At 39.9% G+C, this 25,626-nt stretch overlaps 1 protein-coding gene across 4 annotated transcripts; it reads right to left on the bottom strand.

Moving 5' to 3' along the window:
• Nucleotides 1–1,603: 1,603 nt before the first annotated feature.
• Nucleotides 1,604–24,571, bottom strand: Zbtb24 (zinc finger and BTB domain containing 24). 4 transcript variants are annotated; one of them, XM_026389615.2, is made up of 7 exons: nucleotides 24,439–24,571; nucleotides 22,274–23,249; nucleotides 19,125–19,292; nucleotides 18,571–18,654; nucleotides 17,809–17,892; nucleotides 8,612–8,693; nucleotides 1,604–7,904 (listed from the first exon to the last, which is right to left on the bottom strand). In XM_026389615.2, exons 2-7 carry the CDS (start codon nucleotides 23,226–23,228, stop codon nucleotides 7,178–7,180), a joined length of 2,100 nt encoding a protein of 699 aa, XP_026245400.1. In that variant the 5' UTR covers nucleotides 23,229–23,249; nucleotides 24,439–24,571; the 3' UTR covers nucleotides 1,604–7,177. The 4 variants fall into 4 exon arrangements, 2 of the variants coding, with proteins under 2 accessions (XP_026245400.1, XP_026245401.1); XR_003300858.2 differs by lacking the exons at nucleotides 1,604–7,904; nucleotides 8,612–8,693 and having other exon boundaries at nucleotides 18,571–18,649; XR_003300859.2 differs by lacking the exons at nucleotides 1,604–7,904; nucleotides 8,612–8,693 and having other exon boundaries at nucleotides 17,886–17,972; nucleotides 18,571–18,649.
• Nucleotides 24,572–25,626: the final 1,055 nt, after the last annotated feature.

Raw genomic sequence — 25,626 nt, 5'->3', positions numbered from 1 at the left:
TGGATTGTGAGGACTCTGACCTTATCAGTGGACTCATCTAATGATGGTTGAATAAACTACTGGGAAGCAGGAACTAGTACGAGGAAGGAAGAGTATGTGTGTGGGGAGTTGGGGGGGGGGGTGAGGAGCAAGGTGATGCCCTGGAAGGATTTTTCTTCTCCCTTCTGCTTCCTGGCTGCCATGCCCACTTACCTCAAGGCCAAAGCAAAGGATAGGCAATCATGAAATCAAGAGCCAAAATAAATCTTCCCTCCTTTAAGTTGCTCATGTCAGGGATTTTGGTTCCAACGATGAAAAGCTGACTAACAAAAATCCCTTTCCTTTGTCTCACACCATGTTCTGTCTTCCCACAATGCCACCACCTCCCAACCTCTTATGTCCTGGGCTGAGTCAGAACTAGATTCCTAGCACTGCAGATGACATGTCTAATCCACTTTATAATATAGCCTTGTACCTGCAGGTCAGTGCCTCCAACCAAACCAATGGTCCTTGTTCAAGAGCAGTATGAGCTTGAAGAAACACAGTTCCTGATGTAAAAATAATTACAAACTGAATTCAAAGTGTAGACTGTGCCATGAAAGATTATGATACGGTGGCTTGATTAAGATTAGAGGGTAAGAGAGGCCTCCTCTAATTCTGAGAGGAGTCATGAGTCAGACAGCAAGGGGAGAAAACTTTCAAGACTGAGAAACCACTTGCCCCAAAACCCTGAGGCAAGAGAGAGATGGGTATGTGTTGGGCAATAGCTAGGAAGCGAGTTTGCTGGAAGTGAGAATGAGCAAGAGGGGCCCAAGGGGAAGCTGGGTTGGGGATTTTATTCTAGATGCAGTGAGAAACCACAGAAGGATTTTAAGCAGAGCAGGGTCAAGAAGTGTTTGCCTTAATAATGAATACCCATTCCTTTGGCAAGGAATCCTGTTTGATGCTAAGGGGACAAAGGTGAGTTCCAATGGACCACCAACTCCAGTAGAGTAGGGGCTGGGAGACATAGGAAGAAAGGATCAGTAAGGATCCTTGGGAGGACGGAGTGCAGGCAAGAAACATGGTGTACAATGAGGACAGGAGCAGGGGATGGATTCAAAACTTTTGAGGGAAAACTGACAGAATTGGATGATGATGGATTTATGGTGGGGGATGAGGGAGGACTATCAAGAGTGACTCAGTGACTCCCAGCTTTCTCTCTTAGCTTAGAATGGATGAACTACAAATTTGGGTCCTTCACTTCCCTCTAACCTTATCCTGTATCCTGAATGCTGCTTTTTACTCAATGTCTTTTTTCAAAAACAAAATATGATTTAATAGACTCAAAGATAACACAAGGGACCTTATCTTTAGAGGCTACAAAGAGTCAAAAGACAGGTTGAGGGTCAGTTTAAATATTTGCATGTTTTGTTAGGAGACTGCTCTCACCCTTCAAACACAAAGAATAAAGGAAACATCTGTCCAGAAACGACTTAATCACATGAAAATTCTGAGGTGGATTTAAAAAAATAAAGTTTTAACTCTAATTAAGCCTAAGGAACTTCAGTTTTTCATTTAACAAGGGTAATAATAATATGAATTAACTATAACAAGTCAAACTACTCTTTTGGAAATCATGAACAAATTTTTACTCAAAATGTTTTATTATGGATATTAAGAATTCAAAATAAATAATAAATACAGGATCCAAGAATCTCACTGCTTCTGATTCCTGCTCCAATTTTTCCCTCTTCCACATTTCACATATAATATAGTATCGCTTTTCAGAAAACTTTTAAAAAGTTAAGATTCCTTACTAAAGGTTACCTACATGTGGTGAAGTTCCTACATTTTATGTTTAAAATGACTGAATGTTTTCTTAATGTAACTTTCCAGGGAGAAGGACATGAATATTATAGTTAACCTTTGCTGCTTAATTATGTATAAACAACCTGAAGCAAGATTAATTATCACAATGATATCCCAGCTTCTTTAGAGGTCATGCCTCTATACTGCCATGTACCAAGGGCAGGCAAGAGGGATATTTTAGAGGTCATTCCTTCATTCCTATTTTCAAAAGAAAGACAAAGTGTTTTCAGTTCATAAGGATTTGGGCTTAAGTTTGGAAATAGAATAAAAATCTACCTTAATACTTTACAAATCTGTCCTAAACTTAAAATTTCCTAAGACTTTGAAAGAAGGGCTCACTTATAGTGGTTCATGTTAGATAAGACATTTTCACCTTGGTAGTAACTTTCACTCACTTGGTAAATTTTTATTAAGTCAATAGTATTGAAATATTAATGTGATTATTATTAAAATGGTAGTTGATCCATTGACTGTAATTTTCATGTTTTAGCTAAGTTTAACTGCATGATAAAATTTTAGACACAGACCCTCACTTTTAGTTTAAACCCATCTGATGAAGCAGGGTCGTGGGAACAGCCAGGCTTGTGCCTCAGTCCTGGCTTTACCACTTACTATATGACCTTGGGCAACAGACATCATCTCTTTGGGCCTCAATGTTGTCATCTGTAAAATGGGCATAACAATAACAATATTACTTACTTCACATGGATGGCATGAAGATTAAGACCTGCTTTAAGGGGTCATAGGTGTGTCCTAGTCATGGCTCCCTTTCTTATCCCAGATACCTGGTGTAAGGTCCAAATTATGTCTCTGCCTTCATCTGCCCAAAATTCATGCTGAAGCTCTAATCCTAGAACCTCAGAGTGTACTATACTTGGATGGGGCCTTTACAGAGGTTAAGTCACAAATGGGGTCATCAGGATGGGCTGATCCAACAGACATGTGATGTCTTCACATAGTCATCCTTCTGCCTGTGTCCAAATTTTTTCCTTTTCAAGGACATCAGTCCTTACAGAAACCAACCCTGATGACACCTTAATCTCAAATTTCTGAACTACAGAATTGTAAGAATATAAATTATTGTTGACACTACTCAGTCTGTGGTACTTGTTATAGCAGCCCTAGGAAACTAATACGTCGTCAGTCATGGCCAGAGAGGACTGGAGTCTTCAAACCACAAGGTGCCTTAAAAATGTTGTGTGTCATAAAATGGAAAAGGTTTGAGAAACACTAAGATAGGATCTAGACCTAACACACCTGGCTTCACTCCTGGCCTGTAGTAAGGACTCCACATGTAGCAGATACTTTTCCAATTCATAAATACCATATGTAAGCAGCTATAATGTAAATCTCCCTTAATCCCTCAGCATCATTTAACCTGTTGGTCACATCAACACAAGAATCATTAGTGGAAAATATATGGAGTAGAAGTAGAAACAAGTTTTGAGAAACATCAGGCAAGCACAAGAATAATTTTGTTTCCATTGTAAGCACTTGAGTCTTTCCAACACTAACTCTCTTAAGAGAAAATCAAAGATTCATTTCAAAGCCGGATGTGTTTCAGTGGCCTCCAAACACATTCTCTTTTCTAAGAAATGCATGCTATATTTCTATACTTGTTATAACAATTTTTAAAAAGTTGTATACATGTAGTGTAAAATGAATTGCGAAACATTATGCTAGTCATATACTCAGGGACTTATGAAAAGCATTTTTGTGTACCCATTTTATTTGGGTGTGGAGAGTAATGACTTGAACCATGGTCTCTGCCTGCCTCGTGGCTGTTTGTGCTGGAAACTTCCTGTGCAAATGTGCAGGTCAAGATGGGTCTAGTTGCTATGGTGATGGCCGGCCTGGGGAGGCTCTATGCAAAGGTGCACAGTTATATCAGTCTGGACCTTGAGCTCAGGCACCACCTCCAGGGTATAGAGAATTCTGTGACCTTCAAGTCTATCTGTTTTACTGGAATTTTCCCACAAATAACCTCTAGATGATAAAATCTACATGCTGAGCTAGCTCTGGGTCACTGTTTCTCCATCAGAGGACAGTGTCTCACTTGGTCCCTGCTTTTTCTGTTTTTTTCTCACCCCCCCCCCCACAACTGCCCCTTGCCAGTTTCTGAATTAACAGTAGTACAGGTCATAGAATTTGGGTATAGAAGTCACTAAATTTTAAAAAAAGGGATTTCATCCAAAAAGGCAGAATGTATATTTGGATATTTGGGACACAAAGGGAGGTTGGATTGACAAAGCTGTCACTTTCTCATTTTCTTGACTGGTGGTCAGATAATCTAGTTATGGCCAGGACCGAATCCCAACCTAGAAATAGGCCTGTACTGTCCGTAATAGGAGCCACTAGCTACATGTGGCTATCAAGCACTTGCAACTGAAAAGTGGATTTTAACTTTAATTAATTTTAACAGAAAGTTATAAACTGACACTTGTTTCAGTTACTAAAAAAAAATCTGCTGGAACTACTTGGTGTGTGAGTCTAGGATTTCCATTGTAAATTATATAAAATCTAAATGCAGATCAAGTACTATCCACTGAACATTAGCATCCAAATCAAGATGTACAGGAATTATAAAATACCAGATTTTGAAGACTCAGCATGAAAAACAGAATGCAAAATATCTCACTAATATACCTTTTTATATTAATTGTCTGCTGAAATATTTGGCAAATACTGGATTAAGTAAATTTTATTAAAATGAATTCCACATATTTCTTTGTATTTAAGTGTGACTACTAGAAAATTTAAAATTACCTATGTGGCTCAGTTATATTTTGCTTAGTGCAGAAGTAGGTGGTTATAAAGCTAGTTAAACTTGACTAAACAGCCATAAACTTCTTGAAAGGCTGAGGCAGGAGGATCACTTGAGCCCAAGAATTCAAGACTAGCCCAGCAACAGTGAGACAACTGTCTCAAACAAAAAAGGCTGGGTATGTAGCTCAGTGATGGAGACCTTGCCTAGTATGTGCAAAGTCTTAAGTAATATCTCTAGCACTATAAAAAATCTTAAAATTAAATAAATAAATCCTGGGCTTGGGGTGTAACTCAACAACATGTAAATTTACTCAGGGCTTATACTTAGCACTCTCAAGCATAGGTTCAATTCTCAGCACCAAAACCAAATAAATAAATAAATAATAAACAATCATGTAATCATATTTTCTGAATAATTACCTAACTATCCAGAGTAAACAGACATTCATCTACTTTAAAACTATGTATTCCCAGGAAAAAACATGGATGAGGAGACTTTGAAAAGTTGGTTAAAAACTTTAAGAACAGGGCAGGGACTGTAGTTCAGTGGCAGAGCATTTGCCTAGCATGTGTGAGGTATTGGGTTCAATCCTCAACACACAAAAAATAAGTAAAGGTATTCTGTCCACACAACCACAAAACAAAACAAAACAAACCCCTTTAAGAACAAAATAAATAGTTTAAATGAGGAAATCAAGAACCTTAAATAGTAGTGAAAGTATTTGTAAAAATTATACCTTTTTTCCAGTCAGGCCCAATCTAATATTTTGGTTGAAGCATATTATATAATTTTGGAACTTTTATTAATTATATGTAATAAAATATAACTTTGACAAGTAAGCAACAAAAATATTTTCATTATCTCTCAAACCTCAAGAATTCTCAATTACTTTAACCTCCAAAGAACTTACTGGATTCAGGTGAAAATAAAAGATGTTAGAACAAGAAAACAACTGATGTGAAGTCTTATTAATTTTGGGTCTTCTTTCTACCATCATTATGTTAACCTAGAGATACTAAAACCCAACTTCTTTTCTTAAAAATCCCTTACCAGTTTATGTGACAGAAAGCAGTTAAGACTTCAATTAAATACACTGAACTTGAAAACCTAATTCAAATATAATATTATCTTTTGAAAAATTCTTTAAAAATCACACAACTATAAACATAGCTGGCTTAGGGTCCATGAATCAAATTATTATTATTATTATTTTTAATATTTATTTTTTAGTTTTCGGTGGACACAACATCTTTATTTTATTTGTATGTGGTGCTGAGGATAGAACCCAGCACCCTGCGCATGCCAGGTGAATGCACTACCGCTTGAGCCACATCCCCAGACCCTCAAATTATTTTTAAGATTAGAAAAAGATATACTTTTAAAAATGATGTGGCCATTTTGTGGGACTTAACCTAGTCTGCAATAAAAATAGATCGTAAGTTTGTATCTCCAGAAAGGTATCAAACACAACACACAGATCAGTACTTTCATAGATCAATGTGAAATCAGTAACTTTAACACAAATTACACTTGAGTAAAATTTTCTAGGATAACTAAAAAACCTTTAACCACATCATGAAAATCAACTATCATTTCTGACAAAATTCAGTTTATTTTTAGGGTGAATGCCTTGATCCAACTTCATATTTAACTTTTTAATTAAAATTTTAATAGCTTGCTTTTTAAAAATGCACACGTCCGTATTTTCCAAAAAATGTGAATTCAAAATTTTAAAGAAAGTATACTTTTTTGGCTTTCTTGTTATGATTTTGAGTTATGAATACAGGTTATATGGGCTTGAATATACCTTAAGCATGGTTAGCTCACTGTCCCACACAAAGATTAAATGTCTAATTACTGTTATCATCATGGTGGTTACATGCCTGTAGTCCCAGCTACTCAAGAAGGCTGAAGCAGGAGGACCGCAAGTTTAGGTCAGTAGGATGTTATCTTAAAATAAGGAAAAAAAAAAAGGGACAAGATGTAGTTCAGTGGCAGAGTACTGGCCTAGCATTCGAGAGGCCCTGGGTTCAATGCTTAGTATAGAAAAAAATAAAAATTACTCTTAGGGGATCAACTAAATGTTGTGATTTGTCATATTTAGCCCTGACTTATCTTGGACTGGCAACTGTGTTGCCTAAGAGAAATAAAGGAGTAGAAGCAACTGCTTTACCCAATTCAATCTATATATGACTTCATTTGTTCTGAAGAATAAAGAATATACTGGAAAGGTCAGAAAGACCATAACCTTTGGCTGGTGAACATTTTAATACTTACCAAAAAGCCTAAATCAACACCTCAAGGAAAAATTACCCTATTCTTTAAGAGATGTTGTAATGAAAATGAAAACCATTTATCATTATTTGGTACTATAGAGGAAACATGATACAACACACACACACACACACACACACACACACACAAAAAAAAAAAAAACATGTTTAGCTGCCCAGACAGAGCACATTATAAACGTCTTATGGCTATCACATCTCTTTAAGAACCTAAGTTGTCAGCTCAGAGAGCCTGATTTCAAGCATTTACCATCCTGCTATAGCTGGAGCAGTCAAACATGTTCAGAGGTCAGCTTTGCTCCTGGACAAGTGGAGTGGGCTGGGGCACATGGTGAGTAGGTGGTGGTGATTCAGGCTCCTGAGTCAGGTGCAGGTGCTGAGCTGGATCTGAAGCACTTGCTGCTAAATGGAGCTCCTCTGTTTGCTCTTGATGGGCATGAAGATGTTCCAGAGTTTCCTTGGACAGTGTAATTACATGCACTGGCTCTGTCTGTGAGGGCTCCATCTGGCTTTCAATCATATTGAGACTTTGAATGTGTTCTGTTTGCTCCTGCTGAGCTGAAAGAATTAAATTCTGCAGTTGCTCTGGCTGCTGTGTGAGCAGGGTGAGATTAGCAGCCTGGTCTGCGGTCATGTTCTGGGAACTCTCAGCAGTCATGATACTGATTCCCTGACTAGGACCAGGCATGAAATTGATGTTATGTACAGAATCAGTTACCAGAAGCTGAATCTCCTGCTCTCCAGAGGTAGAGAGCTGGTATGGCTGTAGCTGAAGAATATTTCTGACCTCTTCTGTACTACTACTACTACCAGAAACACTGCTGGCATCTGATGCATGCTTCTCTTTACTGTGGATTTTCAAGTGAGCCTTCAAGTTGTCTAAGCGAGCAAACTGTAAGTTACACTCTGGGCAGGAGAAAGGCTTTTTGCCTGTGTGCAGGATGCAATGTCTCCTTTTGGCACTGGAGTCAGAGAAGGATTTGCCACAGATGCCACAGGAGTATGGCTTTTCTCCTCTACAAGAAAACACACATTTTATTTTAAAACAGAAATACCTATTTATTACTTCCTGGCTAGTTATGCCTAGTCTTTGAGTAGGTAAACCATGGGTTCCCACTAAGGATGCAGGGCAAGTTACATTTCCTTGGGCTTCAGTTTCTAATCTGAAAAAAAATTTAAAAAGGTTTGAGAAAAAAATAAACAAGGGATGGGTGTGGTGCTTGAGGTAAGGTGGCAGATGGGGTTGGGCTAGATGTAATAAAATTTTATGATTCCATTGTACATATTTTAGATAAGAAAGTATTTACGCTGTATACATAGTTTTGTTTTAGTTCTTACAGCCATTTTTTAGACTGTAATATCCAAATAGGTACACATGATTAATGTAATTTTGTGAGTAAAACATTCAGAAAAAATTAGAATTTAATGCTTATTTTTAATCAAAGATTCATGCTTTGGACTAGCCCCCAATTCAAAATAAAAATTAAATAAATGAAATCAACAATGCAAATTTTTACTGGTCAGCATCGTATTGCTAATTTTGCCTAAGTGAGGAATTTCATTATTGAGAAGGTAAAACAAGCAAATTAAAAAAAAAAAAAAGGAAGAAAGGAAAGATAAAACAAAATAACAAACTACCAGAATCACAATTTGGGGAACAGGATTATATAGGTAATATGTCATCCCAAAGAACAACACCATAGAAATATCTGCAGAACTTTACCGATGAATTCTGATGTGGGTCTGAAGAGAACTCTTTGCTGTGAAAGACTTGCCACAGATTTCACAAGTAAATGGCTTTTCACCTAAGAAAAGGGAAACATATAAAAATACATATTTGGCATTTAAAAGAACTCTGAACCACTTCATGGTTCCACAATGTGAAAAGAACAAATGCAATCAGCAAGAAGGAAGAAAGCACAACAACACAACTGCTCTGCACCCCACATGAAGCTGAGTGTCAACAGCAGGCAGAGGAAGCAGGCATGCTTTGTTCCCTTGAACACCTCAAAACCAAAAGAAGAGGTCATGTTTACATACAGGAAACAAAGGAACTCACTATATTTTCTCCTATATTTTCCACTCTTAGTTCTAATAGTGCTTTCTACACTCCTACCTTACTGCTGTTTAGGTAGCCCATATAACCTTTGCAGGGACTCCTGTGCAGTAGGGTGACTTATATATTATTCACAGGCATATCTACCTTTCAAATATACCCAGAATCTGACCTGCCACTTGTCTGTGCCATACCATCCCTCCTGAATCATTTCCTCAGCTGCCACCCTGGATGTGTGCTGCCACCAACCCTCCTGGATCACAGTGGCAACCTCCAAAAGGGCCTCTTGTTTCTCTGCCACTTATTGTCAATGCAACAGCCAGAGTGATCCCTGGTACAGAGTCAGATCACTCCAAGCTGGGGCTACAAATGCTCTAATGGCTCACCATCCCAAGGTAACAGCCAAGAAAACCATTGGCCTACAAAGGGGTCACAGATCTGTACCTTCCCACACATCTTCCTGGCTCCAAATCTCCCTGAGCTCATTTCAGGATCTCTCCCAGGGAGCGATCACTCACCTCATCTCTCATGTGCTGCTTTACCAGTGGTTTTATCACCACAATCTCCACGACTACCACCACCGTACACTCTTTGATCCACTCCCTGACTTAGTTTTTCCATAATGTTACCACCATCTCATATACTGTACACTGTACTTATTACCTATCTCTTCCCTTGTTATGTAAGAAAATCTGTGAGCTTATCTACTCCTAGTCCCCAGTGCCTAGGATCTGGCCTTTCTCTCTATTTCAGAAATCCCTGATGAATGTTTGAATTTTACATGGGTGAACTAAGAACCACATTAGACAGTATGACTGTTCAAACACTACTCTGCTTCATTAACATCAACAAATATTTATTCAGTGCTAGTTTGCACTAACATAATAACACACTGTGCCCCCAAGAAACAAAATTGTTTCCAATGTAGATGAAATACATATTTTATGTGATATAAAATATACATATACGAAGCAACAAAGTATACATGTATGAAGCATATATATACATAAAGCAACAAAATCCCACTTCAATTGGAGAAAAGCAAGGGTAAGTGCAATTTTAAGGGAGGATGGTCCCTTAGCTTCCCTTTCAGGCTTGACAATTCTCCGAGTTGCACTTAAGGAGACACCTGTAACTAACTGGATAAATCTGCATCTTTGCATCATTAACTCCATCTCCTCCCCCTACTAGAAATTGAGCCCAGGGGTGCTCTACCACTTAACTACTCTCCCACCCCTTTTTATTTTTTATTCTGAGACGGGGTCTTCCTAAATTGCTGATGTTGGCCTCGAACTTGTGATCCTCCTAACTCAGTTTCCTGAGTTCCTGGGATTACAGGGGGGAACCACCACACCCAACTGCATCAAGACCAGGCCACTTTCTAAATCAGAGCTGGAGTCTACTTTGATCTTAGTTGGTTTTCCCCCTCTCAATTAAATTCAAAGACTGAGTACCTGTTCTGTTTGCTTGTGATTTTAAAGTTCTGTGTCAGAAACACAAATAACAATGTTAATTTTACCCTTCAATTCCAGCTGGGTTTCTATCTCAGAAAATTTGTTGGCAAACATTATTATTATTTTTTTTAATATTTATTTTTCAGTTTTCGGTGGACACAACATCTTTATTTTATTTTATGTGGTGCTGAGGATCGAACCTAGCGCCCCACGCATGCCAGGCGAGCATGCTACCGCTTGAGCCACATCCCCAGCCCCAGCAAACATTATTTTTAAGAGCAAGCAATCATTTGAATTAATGGGAATTTTTTCCAGAAACAATATTTTGCAGCTACGGCTCTTTGAGGGAATAAGCAGTATAATAAGACAAATTTTCCTAGCCAGTATGAATATGAATGTCATAGTTCACTTTGTGTTGCTATAACAGAACACCTGAGAATTGGGTGATTTATAAAAAAAAAATTATTTTTTACAGTCTGGAGGGTGAAAAATTTAAGGTCAAGAGACTTGCAGCTAGTGAGGACCTTCTTAATGTGTTACCTCATTCAAGGCAGAAAAGTGCAAGATGGTGTAACCCCAGCAACTTGGGAGACTAAGGCCGAAGGATCAAGGTCAGGTCCAGCCTCCACAATTTAGTAAGATCCTAACAAAAAATTAAAAATTAAAAAAAGGGCTAAGGATATAGCTCAGTGGTGGAGGTAAGTGTGCTCTTGGGTTTTTAATCCCTAGTACTGCAAAAAAGAAAAATAAGTGGAAAGGCAAGAGCACACTTGAGAAAAAGGAGAAGAGCCAAATGCATGCTTTTATCAGGAGTCTGCTTCTGTGATAATGGCATTAATCCACAAGGTCCTACTTCTTAAAATGATTGCATCAGCCATTAAGTTTCCAACCCATGAACTCTGGGGAATGTGGGGACACATTCAAACCACAGCACTGATGAAAGTCTTCTGCCTCCCTGATTTCCCTGTGTACAGCTCTGCCACCTTTGACAAATGACCAATTCCGTTTTATTGATTTTTGAAATACTAATAGACCATCAACAAAGTTCAGAGCTAAGAAACAGAAAAAAAAAAGCATGATCACTATCTCAAAAAGGGATGTATAGTCTATTTGAGAAGATAAGCAAGGCAAAGCGTATTTGAGTGAATGATCAAATGAGCGGTATCAACAATATTGAGTCCAGATAGGATAGTGGAAGTCAGTGGAGGCAGGATCAGGCCAAACTGGAGAGAAGCCCTGAGTAGGTCACTGGTATCAATGGTATGATCAAAATGTTTGTGTTGGAAATAGTCACATGGTGAAGAAGGACAAGAATTCATCCTAGGGAGTGGTAGAGCTAAAAGATGAGGCCACACCATGAGAAGCCATAAATTCCAGGCAAAGGACCTTTAAGCCTCTGAAGGTTTTTAGTAGAATGGTGACATGCCAAAAGTATTATAAATTAAGTCTGGGAATGATGGGTACTGGAAGCTGGAAGCAAACCTTCTTGTTATATTCTACATACAAGGTGCTGAGGCCTGGGCCAGGAGGTGGCAGGAGGCCAATGGAGAGGGACAAGGATGAGATGACAGGGCCTAAGTTTAGGGAGTGGGACCAGAAGGAAGTTTGTTACAGGAGAACTAGACAACACTGATTAAAATTAAGGGCAGAGACACAAGTATGACTAAACACTCCTCTAGTGGAACACTGCTAGAAGGAGGGAGCTCAGGGATCCTTTCAGAGCCTCTTCTCAGCTGGCTAATCCACCACCCCTGCACCCAGCTGGGAGACTTGTAAACCCATGCCTGGGCTCCATACAGGATTTTTTCCTCAATATTTATTTGACCTCAGTGGATTTGCCCCTGCCATCAGTGCAAACCTGGATGGCTTTCTTGGTTAATGGCAGCACCACCCAATCCCTGTCCCAGCCAGGCACAAACAACAATCACAGTGATACTCCCAGTTCTCTTTTTTCCATGTTAACCAGCAATTCAGTCCTATACATTTTCCCTCCTGAGAATCCTGCTTCACATGTGGAACATAGTCGTGTTTTTTCTTACAAAAATTACTTAAGTTCATTGTAAAATATTCAAATGATATTGAGAGGTACAAAGAATGCATAAAGTGTTCCACATTCTCCTCTCTTCAATAACCAATCAACACTGTGATAAACACCTTTACATGCAAATCCATTGGTGCATATGCACATGAAGTACAAAGTTCACACCCAGTACAATGTTATTCTTTCAAGTAAAGCCATATCACATTTTAAAAGGTTGTATTGTAGTTCTCTGTATATTATCCAAAACATACCTGCTTAATCCTTTAGTGATGGACATTTAGGTTGTTTTTAAGTTTGTGACATTATAGTCAATGTTGCTTATAATCAATATCTCTATACAAACATCTTTTCACAGTTGGACAGTTAAAATTTTGATAAATATTGCCAATTTCTTTCTAGAAAGTCTCCAAATTTTATTTCCACCAACAATACATACAGATGTCCATTACCTCATGTATTTGCTAATCTAATGGACAAAAACCACGTACACTCCTCTTCTGATGATTAAAAGGGTTTTAGAGTGGTTTACTTGCCATTCCTATACTGTCTTCCCTGACGCACATCCCCGGCCCAGTTTCTTACTGAGGTACTCACTCTTTCTTATTTGGTAAATTAACACTTTATCATATACGTAGGAACTAAAAATCTCCTGAATACGTCTCTTCGTTCCACTCTCTTGACTTGAAAGTCTTCATCTCTCTTAGGGCCCGCTAACCAGCTCATCCCCAGACCTGTCCCTCTTGGGGCTGCTGAGTCCTTTTAAAGACACAAATAAAAATGTCCCTTTTCCCTTGCTTAAAAGCTACTCCATGCTTGCCATCATGGTGGTCTGCCCACTGCCTGGCAGTCCCATCCCATCTATGCACGGCAGAATTTCTTGTACTACTCTTGGATGCTAGGCTCTCATATCTCCAAGCTTACATTCCCTGCTCCTGTCTGCAGGTGCCTCTTTCTGCTCTCAGAACATGCTCTGGCTTCCTGGTCTGTTTCTCCTATGGATGCTTTCCCAGATCTTTTGGGGAATGTAACTCATCCCCTCTGTGCTCAGACCTCTACTGCATTGTCCTGATACTCGTCATCTCTCCTTTTTTTTTGTGTGTGTGTGTGGGGGGGTGGGTTGGGTAATGGAAGTGAACCCAGGGGCACTCTACCACTGAAATACATCCCCAGCCGTTTTAATTTTTTTGAGGCAGGGTCTCACTAAGCTGCCTAGGCTGGTGTCAAACTTGTGATCCTTCTGCTTCAGCCTTCCCACCAGCTTGAATTATAGGGGTGTGCCACTACACCCAGCTTGTCTTGAGATTCTTTTTTTTTTTTTTTTTTAAATTTATTTATTTATTTATTTTTTTATTGTTGGTCGTTCAAAACATTACATAGTTCTTCATACATCATATTTCACAGTTTGATTCAAATGAGTTATGAACTCCCAATTTTATCCAATTGGGAGTTCATAACTCATTTGAATCAAACTGTGAAATATGATGTATGAAGAACTAGATTCTTAATAGATAGCATGTAGACACTGTAAAAACATGCTGTGGTGAGAAGCCCCAGCTCTCAGGAAGATGGGAATAAGCAACATTAATGGACCATCTTAACATATAACTGAGGAGATTGAGGTAGCTTCAAATCCAACCCAAGCAAATGAGGCTCTGAATGAAACTATGACTTAATAAACTTTATTACGGGTGACTAGGAAGGGCCATCCACAGGTGAGTGGGAGCCTGCAGTGTAGAACCAGTGTTTACCTAACACCATCCAAGGGACAGGGATGCATGAGGAGTAGGGCTGCACTATGGAGTTGGAAATGCCTCACACCGGGCTTTTCCATTGCTTGGGAAAATTCCCTTGACTTGCCCCCAGCTAACCAAAGAAGTTTTAGATCACTATCATGGTTTCTGTGTACCCTGATGTCAGGAAGATGTAGCCCCTTTGTTCATATATTCACTGCCTACCAGTTTTGTGAATCTGTTTGATTTCAACTAATCCAAATAAGCCTGCACAGCTCCAGGTACAGAGACAAGCACAGATGCAAGCTCAAAAGCCTAAGCTAGGCATCCTCTCCCTTTGGCTCATCAGTACCGGCCATCTGCCAGACACCTGACATCCCTTTCAAATAGGTTCATCTCCCTCACTAAGGATACCCTCTTAGGGAATAAAATACATTTATTTTGCCTCTGACTTATCTAGTGCTTGGTGCAGAACATTTAACCCTGAGAGAGTCTGCCCTTAAAGATGTAAGATATGAACGTCAATCTAGGTTTTCCAACTGAGCATGGCTCTGCTGACATGATCTGTACTGCTCAACCTGGCCCAGCGCAGGTAACAGGTTGACTGGTGCTTTTCGACACCATATCAAGTAGCTTCTCTGTGCTAGGGACAGATGGATCATAGTCCCAGCCATCGGAGAGCCCCAAATTTGTTAGTGGCTTAGTTTCAAGGTCATACCAAACACTTTATATTGTGCACCCCACCCCCTGCCCCAATGACACACCTACCCATCCACTGTCTTTTGCTTCTCCAAAGTAGACAGGCTATGAAGGGCTCACAGGGATTATAAGGGAAGATCTTCGATTCCTTTACATCCTCACTTCTGGTCTACTTACAGTGACCAGATGCTTTATGGTTCATTCTCAGGAGATAAAACTTCTCTGGCACTGATCAACAGGACTGGGCCACCTCAGCGCTGTTTCATCTGGTTCTCTGGGGAGTCCATAGTAACTTCACACACTATTTACAGGCACATGTGTAAGTGCACACATTCATAGCTCTGCCTGTATCGCTTCCCTCAGATCTGACATGACAAATTCTTAAGTCCTGTAATCTGTTCCTCCCAGTCTGCTCCAGATTTTGTTCCTTCCAGTTGTTTTTGCCTCCTCCGTATCTCACTCCCATATCCAACCACAAACAAAACATGCTAAACACCTTCTCAGAGTTGTTGCCATCTCTACTGCTGCCCCACTGGGCCAACCTCCTCATCATTACAACAACCTTATGATGCGTTTTCACTTCCAGCCTTAACTCACCCCACCCCATATGACAGATGCAGTTATTCTATTAACCCATAAAGTCAAAATTTTCAATTCTGAGAATATTTCAATGAAACTGTCACAAGTGCCGTAAAATAGGTTGAAAACAATTTACAGCTTATGTATTAATATTAGCTAATACTAATACTATTGTAATTATCCTATTATAATTATATTTCATATTTTATGTATATATATGTTTGTACAGGTGTTCCACATATGGGACAATGGGACAAAAATGGGCAAAATTCAAAATCATGTCATTTCATCCCTTTAGGTAAGGGCATCTTACTTGGAATAAAATTCAAAGTCTTTTATGGTCTTTAGGTGCTTATGAGTACTGAAGAAACACAGAGAGGCACTTCAGAGGCTCTGGCCCAGGCCTTTTCTTTTTTTTAAAGCTTCTCAGGTGACTAAAGTATGCAGCTAAACTGAGAACCCCTGTACCAATGCCCAGCTATACCACTTTCTCCTATTCCCAGATTCTCTGCTCTGCTTTAGCTCCTGCCTCTTGGCATTTCTACATCATGTCAGAAATGCTTCTGTCTGAAGGCTTTTACCTGCTTTCCTGTGCCCACCTAGAATGCTCTTGACTGGATATCCACAACAACTGGCTTGTTACCCACATTCTGATCTCCAACCAAAGGACCTCCTATCAGTGAGACCTTTCTAGAACAGTCCCTATATAAAAGAGCAATTCCATACTGCTTCTTACCCTGCATTTACTTCTTCATGGCACTCACCACTACCTAACATGTTACACACTCTTTTACTCTCTATCTCTGAATGTTAGCCCCTTACCAGCAGGGCTCTGTCCCTCTCATTCAGGGCCTAAAACAGTGCCTGGTATCCAGTAACTACTCAGTAAATATGTGCTGAATAGATAATTAAATTTTGCAGAAACCACGAATGGTGTCTGAGAAAAGACTATAGAGACACCATTTTCATAAAACTCACAACTCATGAGATAATTTATTGACTTTAAGAAAACTGACACAGGCTGAGTATTTTCAGAAATGCCTGGGGCCAGAAGTGTTTTGAATTTTGGATTCTTTTTCCCAATTTTAAAATATTTGTATATATATAATGAGATATTATAGGGAAGGGACCCAAGTCTAAAAGAAAATCCATTTATGTTTCACATAAACCTCTTTAACATAGTCTGAAAATATTCTGCACAATATTTCTAGTGCCTCTATATTTTGACTATGATCCATCACATGAAGTTGTGTGTGGAATTTTCTACTTATAAATATCATATCCATATTCAAAAAGTTTTGGATTTTGGAGCATTTTGGATTCTGAATTAGAGATATTCAACCTGCATTTAAAAAGTAAAGTCCAGGGGCTGGGGTTATGGCTCAGTGGTAGAGTGCTTACTTAGCACATGTGAGGCACTGGGTTTGATCCTAACCATCACATAAAAATAAAGTCATAGTGTCCATCTACAACTAAAAAAAAAAAAAAAAAAAAAAAAAAAAAAAAAAGTCCAAAGCACTATAAACCATTCTGATACATAATTTCAATGTACAATTTAACAAGAATCATTATGTTATCAACCAACCCACAACAGGCCTGGAACTGTGGTGCACGCCTGTAATACCAGCGGCTTAGGAAGCTGAGGCAGGAGAATGGCAAGTTCAAAGCCAGCTTCAGCAAAAGTGAGGTGCTAAGCAACTCAATGAGTCCCTGTCTCTAAATAAAATACAAAATAGGGCTGAGAATGTGGCTTAGTGGTTGAGTACCCCCCTACAGAAAAAAACACAAAAAAATAAAAAGCCCCACAATAACAAGTTTTTCTTATGTGCCCCTTACCAAAAGGTACAAGAGAATCACAGTTTTACTTTTCTAATCTTAAATTTAAAAAATCTACCCTGACCTAATCAATTTGCCTCCTCTTTATTCCTGTAGCTGTGTTTTTAGAAAGTGGTAATGCTTAAGTGGTTAAGTGCTAGTTCCAGAGGTGAAAGTGGTGAATTCTCAGTGTTTGTTACTTTCCCTCTATTTTACTTAGTAAACAATTTATCTTGATCATCTTCAATGCTGAAGTAAATTAAGAGTGAAGCACAGAAATAGATTTGTATTATTCTGTGGAACTAAATGAATTTTCATAATGCCCATCGAGTAATTTCCATTTTCTAACTACAAAGAGATGGGATGTCCCCACAGAACAGTGCTAACAATATTCTGCCTTGGGCTTTTAAATGTTCTATTTAGAAATCTCATTCAATGTACACAAACATTCCCAAATACAGGCTGAGGAGAGGACTTGAAACTTCATTTGTCACTCTGCTAAAAACATCAAGTGTACTAAGGAAGATAAATGAGAAGGTGTCTTACCTGTGTGTGTTCGTAGATGTTTCTTTAGCTGAGACACATCCATGAATTTGCGTTGACAGTGGGTGCATTCCGGTAATGAGTGGCCTTGTCGCAACAATAAAAAAAGTGTCAGTGCATATATGCTCTCCCTGCATTTCTTCAGTGATTTGTGTTAAAGCACTTCCCTGAAAAATAATCACTTTAAATATGGGACTTTAACAACAAGAGATATTTTTTATTAATTTGGTTAACAGTTAATATTTCCCTATGTACCTCAACTCACTGTTTCCCTGAAAGAACTGGACCCTCTGAGTCCTCCTAAGCATAAACTTTTTCCATCAAAGCACTAGAGTGACTAGCCAGTTGATCTTGCATCATGCTCTTACCCCCTCCTTCATTTCTTATCAGCTGACAGAAAAAAAGAAAAGGAGAGTGACTAGACCAGGTTGGAGAAAGCCTGGACTAACTGCCATAAGTGGTATCTCTCTAGGCATCACTAACAACCTATCAACTGAAGCCCTCTTGGGCAAGTGGCACTTTTAAAAGATACCAATTCTGTAGGGGTTCTGTGTGTGGCATCGAAACTATGATACAAAAATTAAATTTAAATCACACATAGTGTAGAATAACACAACAACCTCTAATTTAGATTGCCTTTTTAAAGACTTTTCCCATAAATACCCATTTATCTTCTATGATATCAACCTAATGTTTCAGAAACAATTTGTCTTTGCATTTTTTTCTCCATTAATCTAGATTTTCTGTCACTTTATGTCATTGTACCTGTATGAACTCGGTAATGACTCTTTAGTTGTCTTTTCTGGCTGAAATACTTTCCACACTGATCACAGGTGAAAGACTTCTGTCCTGCCAAATAAAAGATAAAACACTTGAACCATGCAAAATACTAGAGAGCTAGAATAATCACACACTAATAAGGTAACTAACATAGTGGGCCCAGGTTCCCATTTTCTGTAAATGATACAAATGGATTGCCTATACACCCAAAAGCCTTCAGAGTTTTCAGCAGGAACTTAAAATGTGCAAAGGTATATAAAGGCAAGAGAGAGAAGTGGAGATTGGTGTAGAATTGGAGAATTCAAATTTTCCCCAAAGACATTCAAAGTAAGCTAATTCTAAGCCAGTTTACAGCTCTAATTGAAGGTCAGTGCTGTTTAACTCTGAACTCCACTATGACAGAGGTCTAATTCAATCTTTCAATGACACCATGTGGGAAATGGTATCAGTCTGAGAAAACACTATTTAGATCCCAACAATGTCCACCCCAAGGAATGGGAATCTGGTGGTATGTGGCCCTCTGGTACAAGCCCAGCTACCTGAGTGCAGGCTCATGTGCTCCAGCAGTGAGTGCTTGGTGGTCAGGGCCTTGCTGCACACGGTGCAGGTGTATGGCCGCTCGCCTGTGTGCATCCTGGTGTGGACCTGCAAAGAGTGCTTCTGGGCAAAGCCTTTTCCACACTCATTACATTTGAAGGGTCGCTCCCCTAGAATAAAAGCCCCAAAAGCTTGGTGTAAGCAAGAATCTGCAGGTCTTTCTGTTCCCTCCCAAATTAAAATGATAATAAAGAAGTTTCTCTTAAAGACATATATCCAAAGACCAGTGTTACAGGAGAGACAATGTTGGCAATAAAGTTTGGAAGCTGAAAGAGATAATCCCAAAGCAAGCAGTGAAGAGCAACAAGATACAACCAAATTTTTAAGACAGAGCCTCCAAAAGGCTCAATAACTGTAATTTCTAAACACAGGAGTGAGGGAGGGTAAAGAACAGTCGATTTCAAAGGTAGTTAAGATACCCAAACCCAGTCTCCTATTCCATACAGGCAGGACACTTGCCCTCTGCCAAGAGAAGATGGAAATTATTTTCTAAGACAGTAAAAGAAAATGTTTCTGGATTAAGGATTGTCAGGCACTGGTGAGATGAGGTTAAAGGATATATTTGGGATAATGAGAGGCTACTCAGACACTAGCAGCTAGGCCTAGTGCTTCCAGGTAGGAAAGTAAAGGCCTTTTTCCTAGAAGGTGACTAGCCTAAGGTAAGAGAGCTACAAATGCCCCACCAGGCATCTCTAAGAAAGTAGGGCCCAGCCACAACTTCTCCAGTAAGGCTACTGTTTCATAGGCACTTTCCATACCTGCAAGGTTGGTATGCTTTTAGAAACCTACTCTAACATATGATGAAGTAGGCATTCAAGGAAAGACTTTAGTAGCAGAGACAGATAACAAGACAAGAAGAAGAAGAGAAAAAAGGTATGTGCAGAAAACACAGACGGCCCTGAGTGAAGAAAAAGTTTTTTAAAAATATTTTAAAAGGTGAGGTTCTAGAAGTAAAAAGTATAAAAGTAGAATCAGAAAAATCTCTAAGGGCTGAAAGATAAAGTAGAACTCTCCCTAAAGTACAGCACACAATGATGGAAAATATGAGCAAAATGATGAGAAAATTGGAAGATGGGTCCAGGAGGTTCAACATGCAAACAGCACACCTGGAAAGAGAGAACAGGGAAAATAGAGGGGAGGAAATCATCTATGAAATAATTCAGTAAAGTTTTCTGAAACTGAAAGGAGTTTCTAAACTGTATGGATCTATCTATTATCCAACAAAATGGAAGAAAACAGATCCACATTAAAGTTCCAGAATCCAGAAGGCAAAAGGAAAGATCCTACATGCTGTTTTTTTCCTTAACAAGTCTTACAGAATGATTTAACTCTGTATTTATTTTTTTAATAAGAATTTGTATTTTTAAAAATTATTTACACATGACAGTACAATGATCTTGACATATCATACATTTGAATCAGATGGGGTATAATTTCTCATTTTTCTGAGTGTGATTTAACTCTTTAAATTAGACACATCTGTATCTTTTTTAACTCAGAGCACTTAGCCACTAATCCACATCCCCAGCCCTATTTTGTATTTTATTTAGACACAGGGTCTCATTGAGTTGCTCAGTGCTTCGCTTTTGCTAAGGCTGGCTTTGAACTTACAATTCTCCTGCCTTAGCCTCCCAAACCATGGTATTACAGGCATGCGCCACTGTGCTCAGCTATGTACATATGTATTTTGATTAAAAAATAAAAAACAAAATGCAAGCAGTGGCACATGCCTATAATCCCAGCATCTCAGGAGGTTGAGGCAGGAGGATGGAGAGTTCAAAGCCAGAAACAGCAAGGCACTAAGCACCTAAGTGAGACTCTGCCTCTAGATAAAATACAAAATAGGGCTGGGGATGTGGCTCAGTGGTCAAGTGACCTCAAGTTCAATCCTGGGTACTCCCACCCTCCCCCAAAAGCAACCTAGTACAAAAAAGAACCTGTAATACCAAGATTCTAGATAATTAAACAGGAAGTTCTAGGGGTAGGGGTCAGGCACATAAGCTCTCAGGCAATTCTAATGTGGCTATTGTGAACCATAGCATCAGATGACAGCAAGATGCTAAATGACAGAAGATTTAGTACCAGTCCTTATATTTAAGTTTAAAATTAAAGTGAGGAATATATAAGTGGCAACTATAACCTGTCCCAAAGCAGAGTGAGTTAAGCACCTGAGAGAAGGCTTAAAGGAGGAAGAGATTTCTGGCTAGCACTGCACAGTACAGCATAGTGGATATTCAAATTTTCATTAACTAAAAATTTAAAAGTTCAGTTTCCCAGTCACATTAGCCATAATTTGAGTGCTCAAAATCCTATGAGGTGCCAGGTGCAGTGGTGCTGCAATCCCAGCACCCTGGGAGGCTGAGGCAGGAGGATTGCAAGTTCAAAGCCAGCCTCAGCAAAAGCAAGGTGCCTAGCAACTCAGTGAGACCCTGAGTCTAAATAAAATACAAAACAGGGCTGGTGAGGTGGCTCAGTGGTTGAGTGCCGCTGAGTTCAATCCCCAGTTCCCCCCTACACCCCACCCCCCAAAATCCCATGAGGCTAGTGGCCATTATTCTACATAGTGAAGATAGAGAACATTTTGTCATCACAAGAGTCTAATGGACATCACTGGGCCAGAGGGACCAAAAAGGGGAAAGCATCTATAGCTAGAGGGCTGAATTATAAAGTTACCAACACAGAATTGAGCAAAAGAATGTTTTGGTCAAGATGAAGAATGTTTAAGAATCACAAAGCAGAGCGAGTGGGGCCAAAGCTTGATAACTGGATGAGGCTAAAGCTTTGAACCAACTATTCCAATTAAGAGGGGTTCTGGAATCAGGTTAGCAGGGTTCATATCCCAGCTCTCTTACAAAATGGGTGACCCTCGGCAAGTTATTCAAGCTTTCTGGGACTCAGTCTTTTCATCTGTAAAACAAGCATAATATTACCTATCCAGCAGGATTACTATGAGAATTACATGTAGTAACTTGTACAAAGGCTATATTACAATGCCTGTCACATGTAAGACACACAGTAAATACAAGCTATTATTATCATTACTATTCCAAATTCCAAAATGCATTGCAATAAGCTGCAAAAGTGTAATTACCTGTGTGGCTCCTCTGATGGATTGCTAAAAAGTGATTGTATTTAAAGACTTTGCCACAGTCTTTACAGCGGGCCTCAGGACCACTGGGGCGCTTTCTCCTTCCATATATCCTCTTGGCTGAAGCCTGGTCGTCTTCATCCCCAACAAGTTTATAATCTTTAAGTTTGACAGACCTCCGAATCCTCCGCTTGCTGCATCTACTCTGGTGGTCCTGCCCATCCTGGGTCTTGGGATCACAGTTCTCATCTTTTTCAGTGGGCATCTCCTCCATTCTACCTGGTTCACAAGCAGGGTCAGATCCTTCCTTTTCTTTTACTGGAATCTGTTCATTCAGTACACCATTGTCTCCTTCTTTAACCGCAAAGTTTTGTCTATTCTGAACCGAATTGTTCACTCTTAGCTGGATTTCCTCCTCTGCAGCCTGTTCTGATTTCCCTTCCTGCAAACTATTGACTTTTCTTGGTCTTCCCCGTTTCCGTTTTGGAGGATCATTTTTCTTATTAGAAATAACAACGACTGGAGTACCAGCTCTGTTCAAAGTTGTTGGCTTTGGGGAGTTATGATTATTCTGGAAGTCTGTATAAGCCTTTATCAAGTCGTAGACTTTTAAGAACTGAGCAGTAGCCAGGATTTGTTCTGTACTTTTCTCACTAGCATGGAGATAACCTGTGTAGATAAATTCTAGCAGGATGCCAAAGGTGTCTGCAACCATGCCTTCCAGCATATAAATGGACTGGCCAATCTCCCCCTCCTCTGCAAACATCATTGAGAAATATTCGCTACTAGCAGCAAGTAAGGCTTTGTGGGCCCGGAAATGCACATTCTCCACAATTAAAGTAATGTCACAGAGAAAGCCTTTCTTTCTCTGATCCTCAAAACTGGCCAGGACAGTGTCACTGTGAGTATCTGAGTGAACAACAAGCTGTTCAGAAGGCTGTGGTGATGTTTCTGCCATTTTCTTTAGAAGTCAAGGAGGCTTAAATTTAAAATAAGAAGACAATGTTTAATAGGGAGGAAGCATTGTCTAATAATGGTTCGTATGAACCTGCATTAACCTCACATTGTTTAATGAATTTTACTACTACTTTTTTTTTGCAATTAAACATATAATCATTATTTCACTTTATCATATTCAGTTATTGATGCTCAATACATAGCATAAAAACATCAGATAAGTAGACAGAAACAGATATTTAGCCTCCATCTCAGAAATACTGCACCAAAATTATCAGATAAGTAGATATAGATCTACATCCCGTATTTCAGATAAGAGGAACAAGAGGGACAGGGATGGTAATGGGAAGGGGAGTGAAATTGATCAAACTATGTTATATGTATGAACTAATATGCCACAACAAAATACCACTAATATATTAATTAAAAATTTAGAAATAATCATTCCAGAATAGAGAAATCAATAGAAATATATTAGTGTCCGCCAGGAAGTAGTGGGGGGTTGGGGTGGATGAATGGGAACTGAGTACTACTAGAAAAAGAGGTTTGAGGGTGGTGTAGTGAGGTTTGTACAACTCTAAATGTATGAGGTATCACTGATTTGAATAAAAAGGGTAAATTTTATGGCACATTAATTATCTCAAAAAATCTGTTATTTTTTTAAGTCTACTTAAAAACTTAGCCCTGGGTCTTACTCCCGTTGCACCTGATTTTGCTACGTGAATTTCCAACATCCTTTGAATCTCTCACATTCGCCTCTGGAAATGACGGAATAAGATCAAACATCTGTAAAGTCCTTCCCCGCACTAACTTTTATGGATGCGCAAATATCGTAGTGAGAACTACACCTGCCCTGATCTTGCACATTATCAGCTATTTTTCATCTATGAAATATGAAAAAAAGCTAAGAAAATGTTCGCGTACAAAGCGAATCTGGGAGAAGCTGCAAAGTTAAAACAACGTAAGCCACAAGGGGTCTTGCACGGAACCGCTACGTGGAAGGGCCTGGCTGGAGCCACACGGCGCTCGGCGCCGAGACCCCAGCTCCATTACCCGCGCCAGTCCCAACCCCGCAGAGTCGGGAGCGACGGCACGTGACAGCCACCGCCTCCAGGCCCAGAACCGCGGGCCCGCCAGGAGGACAGCCGTCTAAGGGTCCGCGCAGCCGCGGGTTCCGCAGCTCAGGGACCGCGGGCACCCAGCGGACTTACCTCTTATGGGCGCCCGGCGCGGTCCGGGCCGCGGCCCAGCCTACCTGGAGGCCAGGCGGGCAGCCCCACGCCGGCCGCCCAGGCCCCGGCTTGCCCAGGCCGCAGCTAGGATTCCTGGGCCGCGGATGCTGCTTCTGCGTCGGCGCAGCCAACCCGGAAGCGCGGCGCGCGGACGCCAGACCACGTGGCCCAGGACACGCCCCTCTTCGGGCGGGGCGGGCGGCACCGCCCAGAAAGCCAGGCAGGTGTTGTAATTGTGCTTTGCGGAGTTTCTCATGGTTTTGGACCGTTAGCTCCTCACCATTGCGGTAATCAATTTTGCCTCTTCCCAGACGCTGAATCTGGCATTAAGGGCGCGAATGTGTGATAAACGACCGAAATCGCCTCTACCTTTCATTCCTGTCGTCGTCGTCATCGTCATCGTCATCGTCATCATCATCATCATCATCTAATTCTATATTATAGCTATTATTTACCTGCTAGATGTTTTTCACATCTGCCTCCCTTTCCTCCCCACTTCCAACTCTGTAGTCCAAGGCAGCGAAGATCGCACTCTAGTCCAACAGACCTGGGTTCTGAGAGACCTGGACAAGTTACTTGTCCTCACACTCTTGTTTTCTTAAAATGGAGATATTAACACTAGTGCCCTGTTGGTAGGATTGGCATGATGTTAGCAAGAACAAGTATATAGTGGGCTCAGTAAAAGCCTGGTTTAATTCACGGTTGCTGAGACTAAAAATATCATTATTATTTGAACTTTCATCATCTCTCTTCAGTAGACTGTTAAAGGTTTCTACATAGTCTTGGTTGCAGTGTGGTTCCCTGTAAGACACAGGCATTTGGGAGGTGTCTCCAAGTATAAATCACAGGCAGAAACAAGAGTCACACCCCCCTTTAGATTCCACTGTGGCTCCCATATGCCCTCTGGATAAAGCTTAAGCTCTTGATATAAAGCTTAAGCTCTTGATATAAGCACAGCTCAAGTCCATTTCCACCCCCTCTTCCAATGATTTATTTCAGCATTTTCCCTCTTGATTCATGCTTTATTAATACCGAATTGCTTATTTATTTTCCCCTCCACTTCCAGATCTCCAGCATGCCATCTACAGCCTTCATGATTTTGAAGCTGAAGATGTAATTACCAGTCTCTTAAATGTTACTAGTTTTTCTTAAAATTGGTTTAAGCCA

The sequence above is a fragment of the Urocitellus parryii genome, chromosome 8 (assembly GCF_045843805.1).
Source record: "Urocitellus parryii isolate mUroPar1 chromosome 8, mUroPar1.hap1, whole genome shotgun sequence".
NCBI classification, from domain to species: domain Eukaryota; kingdom Metazoa; phylum Chordata; class Mammalia; order Rodentia; family Sciuridae; genus Urocitellus; species Urocitellus parryii.
This window is presented reverse-complemented; position numbering and strand designations above follow the sequence as displayed.